Consider the following 10,802-nt stretch of genomic DNA (forward strand, 5'->3'; position numbering starts at 1 on the left):
AGGATGTTCCAAGCTTCTTGGAGAATTCTCCACAGTTCTTCTGTCTATTTAGGCGGTCACAATTACTTCTTTGTAATCCCAGACTGATTCTATTCTATTAGCAATTTTATTCCATTCTATTTGCAAAGGGAATTGTGAAATCTAAAAAGTATATTTTCTACTGATACACTAAAAGCAAAATATATAAACCAATAATTAAAAACAAATGATTTGTGAAAAATGTAATGCGCCTATGACTTTTCAGGGTTCCTACAGCTTAAGGCAAGTTAGTATTTTTTATGCCACTCCGAATGAAATTTAAGACCAACTTTATAATAACCAAAATTGAAGGAAAAAAAAAATGCAATTACTTAGGGTTCTACTCAATCTACTTCAAATGTTGAAAACATTGTAACACTTTCTAGAGTGGAACACATGGAAGATAATAACATAAAACAACACATCATGAATCATCAGTAAAAAGGCACAATTGGCTGAGAACTATATGTGCTTTAATGGCGGTATGCATTTAATGCATGGTCAAAATACACAACTAAAAAGCCAATAATAATGTGTCACTTAAATGTGTCGGAGTAAGTCTCCAACTCCCACATTTGACTTTTATGATTGGTGTTTTGTCACTGTGTTCAGACACCACAGTTCCTCTGCTTTCAGAGTAGGCGTACACCCAAATGCTATCCGGAGGTCTGCTGCCACTTGCCCTGGTGCTGGTATCGGTGATGGGGGTGGAGGTGTGGTGGAGACGATGGTAGAAAAGAATTGGGAAATACCTGCTTCTGTGGATTGACTTGGCACTTTTGTGTTTCTCACTCTGCATGTGGGATTCAACATCGACTTGATTCCCATCGTGCCAAGTTTGAAACACTTCCTGCCCAAAATACACCATGCCTCGTATACATCGCCTGGTACGGGTTTCAGCCATGCCGCGAAACCTTATTTGGATAGCCAATTTTCATTGAATTTGCATGTCCCCATGTCGTTGCTAGCTATCAGATGCTCTGAGCATCCCGGCCGCAACCAAAATATAAGTGTTGTTGGTTCCGCTATCCTGATCTGCGTGACGTTAACGTGAGAGGCATTTGGTAAATTTTAAATAAAATAAAAAATAGATGTTACCAATTATTTTGAGATTTTCATTTGCAATGTTTGCTTATTTTTAGGTTAATGAACTCATGAATTTTAAGATTTTTTTAAGGACACGTGGGAACCCTACTTTTGCAAAGTACTGTATATATGCAATAAATACAGTATATTTATACAGTATATATTAGGAGTGTAACAGTTCTTGGCAAAAAACGATCCGTACGGCTCACCACCCAGGTTTCGGTAAGCACTGTCACCGTGGTCAGTTCACCTCAAGTTTAATGACGCATCTGGAGCACAAGATGACATCACTGTTCTTCAAGCGTTGTGTGTAGTTGAAAATGGCAAGTGGAGAAAACGAGCAGCTGACAGATACGGCCCCTGTTTTTCTCCTTTCTGGGAACATTTTCTTTTTGCAGTGAATTACAACAGCAATGGTAAAAAAAGTTTACAAAACAGGCACTGTTTGCAGACATCACTCGAAAACGGTCCGCTGTAGTTATACAGTATGAGAGCGTCCTCTAGAGGTGAAATAAAATCACTTCACTGATGCCTTGTGCTGTTTGTTTTGACACGTGAGACTACTCTCTCCGTGGAGGGAACATTTCAGATGCAGATTTAAAACATCAAAAACAAAAAGTGTGTATACAAAACCCTTTGTCATATCCTTATAAAGTAATTAATTTATTGACTAGATGCTGCATTAGTAGAGAGCAGCTGTATGTTTGCCGACAAGGCTGAGAAGACGCTAACATTAAAGCTAAACTCGAGCGGTTAGAACATTGTGACAAAAATACACTCAATTCCTACCCAAATGTTAAAATGTCACGTTTGTTATCATCTATATTTACATTACATTTACATTTATGCATTTGGCAGATGCTTTTATCCAAAGCGACTTACAGAGCCCTTATTACAGGGAATCCCCCTGCTGGAGCGGCTGCCCCCGCGACCCGACTTCGGATAAGCGGTTGAAGATGGATGGATGGATGGACATTATTTGAAAATGAAATGCTAATTTTTAACAGTCAGGATAGAATGCTCTGTGCAATAATATAATGTTGCTGAATGGTTTATGTATTTATTGCACCCTCTTGTGGACTAAGAAAACAAATTCAATAAAAAAAAATCAGCTGACTTTAAAATTCTAATATTAGTTCATATATATTCAAAATAGGGCTGTCGATTTAACGTGTTAATAACGTGCGTTTAATTTGATAAAAAATTATGCGTTAAAAAAATTTACGCAATTAATCGCACATGACGTCATGAAATATTATTTGTTTGAATATTTAAAGATAACTGTATAATTATTTCATCATTATATATTGAATTATTGTTATATGAGGGGCTTTCTCAGCAGATATTTGTATATGCGATTTAAATGCGATTAATTAATCGGGACACCATGTAATTAATTCGATTAAAATTTTTAATCGATTGACAGCCCTAATTCAAATGTATATATTTCTTTCATTTAAAAAAGTACAATACATTTTCATGGTTCAGTCAGTACCGTTTATTTTTGTAAAGTTCAGCACTATTTTACTTTGAGTGTTATATTTTATATTTGTTATATTTAGCAAGTTTAAAAACTATTGGTTGTTTATTCGGTTATTCAACCTTATTATTAAACCTAGTGTGGTTGCGTGTGAAAACATATACCTCATTCTCTTTGCTCTCGTACTTTGTAGCATTCTTTCCTTGACTCTTTCTCCTGAATTTCTTCAGATCTGACTGAGATCTCTCCAGCGAGTCCTGCTTCATCTTGTGTCCGGTCTGGTATCTCTTAAACGTTGCCTGTGGACAGACAGAATTTGATCAGTGTCTCTCCGGGAAACAGAGACATGTCTACACATGAGTGTGAGGTTTGTAGAGATGAGTTTGATAGACCACTGTGCAGGTGCAAACATGAAACAAAGAGTGTTACACGAGCCGGTTTCATTCCCCTAAAAAAAAAAAAAAGCACATTCCCAGAAGACAAAGATAAAGCATCTCAATAAAATCACATGTAAACCCCATCATTGGGGAGAAAGTAACTAAAAGTAACAATGTTATTTTCAAGAAACCACCTTAATTGAGGAACTTCAGTGTAGCTTCCCCAACACTGACAGACTCACACATAATGTTGCTCACCGTCATGTATTTCACGTCCATGTCTGATTTCCTCTCTAACTCCACAATAACCTCTCGATGGAAACGTTTAAACTGTAGAGACAGAGAGAGCACACATTTTAATTTATAAGAAGATTACAAATAATGAATGATAAATATGGGAAATCGTGCTGGAAGATGGCCTACTTTGATAAAACACATACGCAAATAAGAAAATGAGGCAATATAGTAAGTCATCAGGCTGTTTGCTGTTGTTGTGTAAGCCAAAGTGCTTATAGATGAGATGAGTCAGAGACAAATGCCGGGATACCCACGTACACTAACCCATCAGCCTCATGAATGAGGGTGACAATGCTTACAACACCATACCTGACAATTATTTGTCTTATTATTTATTTTCTCCCCAATTTGGAATGCCCAATTCCCAATGCACTCTAAGTCCTCCTGGTGGCGTAGTGAATCACCTCAATCCGGGTGGCGGAGGACGAAACTCAGTCTCCTCCATGACTGAGACAGTCAATCCACGCATCTTATCATGTGGCTTGTTGAGCACGTTACATTATAGCGACCATGAGGAGGTTACCCCATGTGATAACCTCCCTAGCAACCGGGCCAATTTTGGTTGCTTAGGATACCTGGCTCAGCATGCCCTGGATTTTAACTCGCGACTCCAGAGTGGTAGCTACCCAGGCCCCTGACTGTATGTTTTAGGGCTCTCATGATTATGATTAATTGTCTGTTTTAGGGCTCTCACGATTAAGACGATTAATTGTCTGTTTTAGGGCTCTCACGATTAAGACGATTAATTGTCTGTTTTAGGGCTCTCACGATTAAGACGATTAATTGTCTGTTTTAGGGCTCTCACGATTAAGACGATTAATTGTCTGTTTTAGGGCTCTCACGATTAAGACGATTAATTGTCTGTTTTAGGGCTCTCACGATTAAGACGATTAATTGTCTGTTTTAGGGCTCTCATGATTAAGATGATTAATTGTCTGTTTTAGGGCTCTCATGATTAAGATGATTAATTGTCTGTTTTAGGGCTCTCATGATTAAGACGATTAATTGTCTGTTTTAGGGCTCTCATGATTAAGACGATTAATTGTCTGTTTTAGGGCTCTCATGATTAAGACGATTAATTGTCTGTTTTAGGGCTCTCATGATTAAGACGATTAATTGTCTGTTTTAGGGCTCTCATGATTAAGACGATTAATTGTCTGTTTTAGGGCTCTCACGATTAAGACGATTAATTGTCTGTTTTAGGGCTCTCACGATTAAGACGATTAATTGTCTGTTTTAGGGCTCTCATGATTAAGACGATTAATTGTCTGTTTTAGGGCTCTCATGATTAAGACGATTAATTGTCTGTTTTAGGGCTCTCATGATTAAGATGATTAATTGTCTGTTTTTGGGCTCTCATGATTAAGACGATTAATTGTCTGTTTTAGGGCTCTCATGATTAAGACGATTAATTGTCTGTTTTAGGGCTCTCATGATTAAGATGATTAATTGTCTGTTTTAGGGCTCTCATGATTAAGATGATTAATTGTCTGTTTTAGGGCTCTCATGATTAAGACGATTAATTGTCTGTTTTAGGGCTCTCATGATTAAGACGATTAATTGTCTGTTTTAGGGCTCTCATGATTAAGACGATTAATTGTCTGTTTTAGGGCTCTCACGATTAAGACGATTAATTGTCTGTTTTAGGGCTCTCACGATTAAGACGATTAATTGTCTGTTTTAGGGCTCTCACGATTAAGACGATTAATTGTCTGTTTTAGGGCTCTCACGATTAAGACGATTAATTGTCTGTTTTAGGGCTCTCACGATTAAGACGATTAATTGTCTGTTTTAGGGCTCTCACGATTAAGACGATTAATTGTCTGTTTTAGGGCTCTCACGATTAAGACGATTAATTGTCTGTTTTAGGGCTCTCACGATTAAGACGATTAATTGTCTGTTTTAGGGCTCTCACGATTAAGACGATTAATTGTCTGTTTTAGGGCTCTCACTGATTAAGACGATTAATTGTCTGTTTTAGGGCTCTCACGATTAAGACGATTAATTGTCTGTTTTAGGGCTCTCACGATTAAGACGATTAATTGTCTGTTTTAGGGCTCTCACGATTAAGACGATTAATTGTCTGTTTTAGGGCTCTCACGATTAAGACGATTAATTGTCTGTTTTAGGGCTCTCACGATTAAGACGATTAATTGTCTGTTTTAGGGCTCTCACGATTAAGACGATTAATTGTCTGTTTTAGGGCTCTCACGATTAAGACGATTAATTGTCTGTTTTAGGGCTCTCACGATTAAGACGATTAATTGTCTGTTTTAGGGCTCTCACGATTAAGACGATTAATTGTCTGTTTTAGGGCTCTCACGATTAAGACGATTAATTGTCTGTTTTAGGGCTCTCACGATTAAGACGATTAATTGTCTGTTTTAGGGCTCTCACGATTAAGACGATTAATTGTCTGTTTTAGGGCTCTCACGATTAAGACGATTAATTGTCTGTTTTAGGGCTCTCACGATTAAGACGATTAATTGTCTGTTTTAGGGCTCTCACGATTAAGACGATTAATTGTCTGTTTTAGGGCTCTCATGATTAAGACGATTAATTGTCTGTTTTAGGGCTCTCACGATTAAGACGATTAATTGTCTGTTTTAGGGCTCTCAAGATTAAGACGATTAATTGTCTGTTTTAGGGCTCTCACGATTAAGACGATTAATTGTCTGTTTTAGGGCTCTCACGATTAAGACGATTAATTGTCTGTTTTAGGGCTCTCACGATTAAGACGATTAATTGTCTGTTTTAGGGCTCTCACGATTAAGACGATTAATTGTCTGTTTTAGGGCTCTCACGATTAAGACGATTAATTGTCTGTTTTAGGGCTCTCACGATTAAGACGATTAATTGTCTGTTTTAGGGCTCTCACGATTAAGACGATTAATTGTCTGTTTTAGGGCTCTCACGATTAAGACGATTAATTGTCTGTTTTAGGGCTCTCACGATTAAGACGATTAATTGTCTGTTTTAGGGCTCTCACGATTAAGACGATTAACTGTCTGTTTTAGGGCTCTCACGATTAAGACGATTAATTGTCTGTTTTAGGGCTCTCACGATTAAGACGATTAACTGTCTGTTTTAGGGCTCTCACGATTAAGACGATTAATTGTCTGTTTTAGGGCTCTCACGATTAAGACGATTAACTGTCTGTTTTAGGGCTCTCACGATTAAGACGATTAATTGTCTGTTTTAGGGCTCTCACGATTAAGACGATTAATTGTCTGTTTTAGGGCTCTCACGATTAAGACGATTAATTGTCTGTTTTAGGGCTCTCACGATTAAGACGATTAACTGTCTGTTTTAGGGCTCTCACGATTAAGACGATTAATTGTCTGTTTTAGGGCTCTCACGATTAAGACGATTAATTGTCTGTTTTAGGGCTCTCATGATTAAGATGATTAATTGTCTGTATTAGGGCTCCCCCTAACACCTCCCCCATCTCCATGCAAAAAACAGTATTGCAATCTATTTGTGATATCATTTTCAATTGCCATGAAAGTAGCATTATGGTAAGAATTAATCTTACGTTCCAATCAACTCATCGCTGGCCGAAGACTTTGATCAGACGATATTATTGATTATTTTATTATTCCCCAAATCAATCGCTAATTCCCTTATTGAGCTAAATTCCTTGAAATTATTATCAGATACAATACGTGGCCACATTCTTAAACTAATTATTTACAGATAAAATCCTACAAAGGTGATAATATGATGTAGTGCGAGCTGCGAGGCAATCCGTTATCGTGCCCTTCAATAGCGTTTAACGTGCAAGAGTTTCTAGTGCCCCCATAGGGTAAGATGGTGCCCTCCTAGGGAGCTGGTGCCCTAAGCAGACTGAGTAATTGGGTTAGGGTTAGGTAATGATTAGTTATTGGCTTTAAATTCACTTATTACGACAGTAAAATGTGATCAGAATTTTAAGTTCACAACTGTCATGATTATCTCAAATAACCACAATCAGATGATTATTTAATAATCGCAACAGGCCAACTCTCAGCATTTGCCTACACTTCCTGACATTAGGCATGTCTTCATTAATGCATTTCTTTATTCAATGAGAATCATTCTGCTGTATATTTGAAGGATTCAGTTGTGTTTTAGATAATTGCAGATCTATCCTAATATTTTTAGGGTTCTGGTTACTATGAAACATAGTAAACAGGGGCTTAATTTATAAACATTGCGTACACACAAAGATGTTGCCGATTCCAACTGGAAAAGTAATGAACTGAACAGACAGATAATAAAGTGCTTTTCATTTAATAAACCATATTTAGAATAAAAATGAGGGTGGAGTTAAGCACTAGAATCAGACGTAATTGTTATCCAGGCAATATTAGGGCTATGTTAATTTTATGCAACTAACTGAAAAGGCATTTAAATAAGATTTATTGTGATATATTCAGTTCTCAAAGACTCAGGAATTGTGTACCTTTACAGACATAAATTCCTGAGGTAAAACACAGCATTTGAATAAAGATGATCTGCGATGCGCAGGTGATAGACACTGCCAGACAGAAGCCGAAGTCAAACGGAAAATTGTAAAGACTGATGGTTGGCTGTCTGAATAGATCAGAAACGCTATACTATACAGCTCAAACAGGTACAGTACTGCTTATAAAATGTTCATATAATGTGCTGCCTGCTACACTTCATCCTGACCTAATCGAAATAATAAAATTCAGTCTTGTGTATATATATATATATATATAACAAAAGTTAAGCCTGCACATTTGATTTTTTAAAAGCTATTTTTGTAATCTGATGTTATCAGACAATAATTTAACACCAAAAAAATCATTTTAATAATCTTTGCTTTGTTTCCAGTATTATATATTAAAAATCTCTATAAAGCACCCTTAAAAACGATATAAAACACTGTATGAGAAGCAAAATGGCATAGGTTACATTTATGCTCAAAACAATAAACATTTTGGGGGATATTCAAGATATATTCTTCAAAAAGAAGTTAATATCTTATAACAATGTTTCTCGGGTAAACAGATCTTGTTTAGAGGATGTCTAGATATCTTACTCTAAAGCAAGACAAAGATTAAGAAATTATTTTAGCACCAGCATCTAACTTATGGGCTCTTGGGGCATTTACAGACTGTATCTCCGATGTTCGGTGTTTCTAAAATTGTTGAACTCTGTAGTCACGTGCCTGGATAAATGAATTAATGAATGAATGAATGAACGTTACATTTATATAGCACTTTTCTGACACTGCACTCAAAGCACTTTACACAGTGAACAGGGGACTCTCCTCAACCATCACGAGCGTGCCGTGTCTACCTGGATGATGTGACGGAAGCCACAGTGTGCCAGTACACTCACCACACACCAGCTATTGGTGGACAGGAGAGAGGAGAGTGATAGAGCCAATTCATAGATGGGGATTATTAGGAGTCCATGATTGATGAGGGCCAATGGGGGGAATTTGGCCTGAACACCGGAGTTACAGCCCTAATCTTTACAAGAAGTGTGCTGGGATTTTTAACGACCACAGAGAGTCAGGAGTCAGGGTGATATGGCTGCTGGCGATATGGCAATATGCATATGGTAACTGTATTTAGATGAGGTTATGCATAGTTAAAACAGGCACTGAATGCTCCAAATTTGGTTATATTGGGGAGGAGATGGAGTGGGTAATAAATCATGTGCATGTATGCACAATCTTCTACTATGTCTGCTGTTTATAAAGGGAACTGTGCACAGGTTCTGGCATACTTAGGGTTTTATCTATCTGAAAACGTTTGTGTATGCAAAATCTTTTGCGCTTACTAGGGATGCAAAAATACAGTTAGCCCACGGTTCAACACATACCTCAGTTTTTTAACCACAGTGTTCGGTTCTGATGGCTTGGCACATCAGAGTGTTTTTTGTTATTCTATGCTTAGGCGACAGGAACAGTAAGAGGTTAAGTTTAGTTTTTATTGCAATATTCTTTTACTTAAAAGCAAAAAATAAATAAAACAATTCCACTTGGATATTGGATATTTACTCGCTGGGAGAAGTTTCCTCATCTCAGCGCGTAGACTCACGGGCACACAAAGCGAGCCAATTTGGAGAGAAATTAAATGCATGGAAATGATTTATAAAAAATATTTAAAACAAATATAGAAATATATATAAAAAAAGAAAAACGCAATTCACAAGCACGTATTGAACCATGGATGTCGTACCAAACCAATATTCAATATTATATTGAGAATTGTGGCATCTCTTGTGCTTAAACATTTTTAGGATGAAATCTATGAGTTTTATACATGAGGCCACTGGAGATCTGCAGTAGAAATGCACTGTACCTGTAAATGTCCTATTGTGATATGCCATCTCTCATATCTGCACACAAATGCAGATTTCCCCATTCATTGTGCCTCATTGTAACCCAGATTTTTACTTTTTTAAAGAAAAAGAAGGATATGTCAAAATTAAGATTTGTAGTTTTTATGCCAGAAATGCTGTCGATTGAGCTTAACCTCAACCCAAAACATTCCTTTAATGTTACTAAAAGCTATTAAAAATGTATCTCTATTGACCTGCTTCAATGACGTAGTTTTTTCCTTGCAGCCACCATGTTTGTGACCATCAACGGGATGAAAACAATGGCGGTGAAACCATGAACCTGATATCAAGAAAACCATCAAAAAATGCTTTTGATCCATACCACATCCTAGAAAAACGTATATAGGTATAATAAATATACGTATAAATATTCCGCAGACATTTAAATGTATTTAATGCATGATTCATCTCCGTATGCTGGCAAATCTGATGTGTGATTGGCGAGTAGGGCTGTGTTCAAAATATCGATACGCGATACATTGTCATGTTCTACTTGTCGATGCGTGTCGATATTTTGTAGCACTTTGAAAGTTTATGTTTAGCCTATAATGTCTACCAGGCAACGCATTCACCTGAGCAGTAGTAGATCACCATATGATTGGAAGATACTCTTGCTACCGCTGGCAAAACTAAAATCTAAAATACATAAGTATTTTGGCTTTTTGCCTAAAGCCAGCATTTGGGAGTTAGACATGACTCACATGATATCTAAACATTGCAAATGAAAGTAGTGTGTAACACCACATGCCTCCATCTAACAGTACTGAATGTCATGATAATGCCAGCTATATACGCTTCTTTTTCTCTCAAACAGGGTATGAAATTAACCAAAAGCTGGGTACTTTTTGAACAGTAGCAGGTAATTTAGCACATCTTCCTGCCGATCTGTATGTTTCGGATCCACTTGTTATTGATCTCCCGAGACAGCTGTTAATACCATGTCTGAACAGCGCAAGAGTGACATTTGATGTTGTTGCTTAGAACAAAGACGTGCGCTTGAAGGAACACATTTGATTATATTTTAAAGAACAGACGAAAGAAAAGTGGCCGGTGCGCGTGACTGATGCATCTCACAAGCGTGTATATGAAGATTTCACTTTCTAATGTTTTGTTAGTGGCCGCCTTTTCATGTTAATTATGAGTTAAATTATTTTCAATCTGGCAGTTCGCATTTTACTTGGAGG

General features: G+C 37.1%; 1 protein-coding gene across 1 annotated transcript in view; it reads right to left on the minus strand.

Moving 5' to 3' along the window:
* Positions 1–10,802, minus strand: part of LOC127647150 (brain-specific angiogenesis inhibitor 1-associated protein 2-like protein 1) — a 92,183-nt gene that overhangs the window by 32,315 nt on the left and 49,066 nt on the right. Inside the window, exons 5-6 of the mRNA XM_052131230.1 lie at positions 3,220–3,291; positions 2,749–2,883 (exon numbers count right to left, since the gene is read on the minus strand). Of these exons, the coding sequence (XP_051987190.1) occupies positions 2,749–2,883; positions 3,220–3,291 (207 nt within the window). The remainder of the gene's footprint in view (positions 1–2,748; positions 2,884–3,219; positions 3,292–10,802) is intronic.

Source organism: Xyrauchen texanus, chromosome 8 (assembly GCF_025860055.1).
Source record: "Xyrauchen texanus isolate HMW12.3.18 chromosome 8, RBS_HiC_50CHRs, whole genome shotgun sequence".
NCBI classification, from domain to species: Eukaryota; Metazoa; Chordata; class Actinopteri; order Cypriniformes; family Catostomidae; genus Xyrauchen; species Xyrauchen texanus.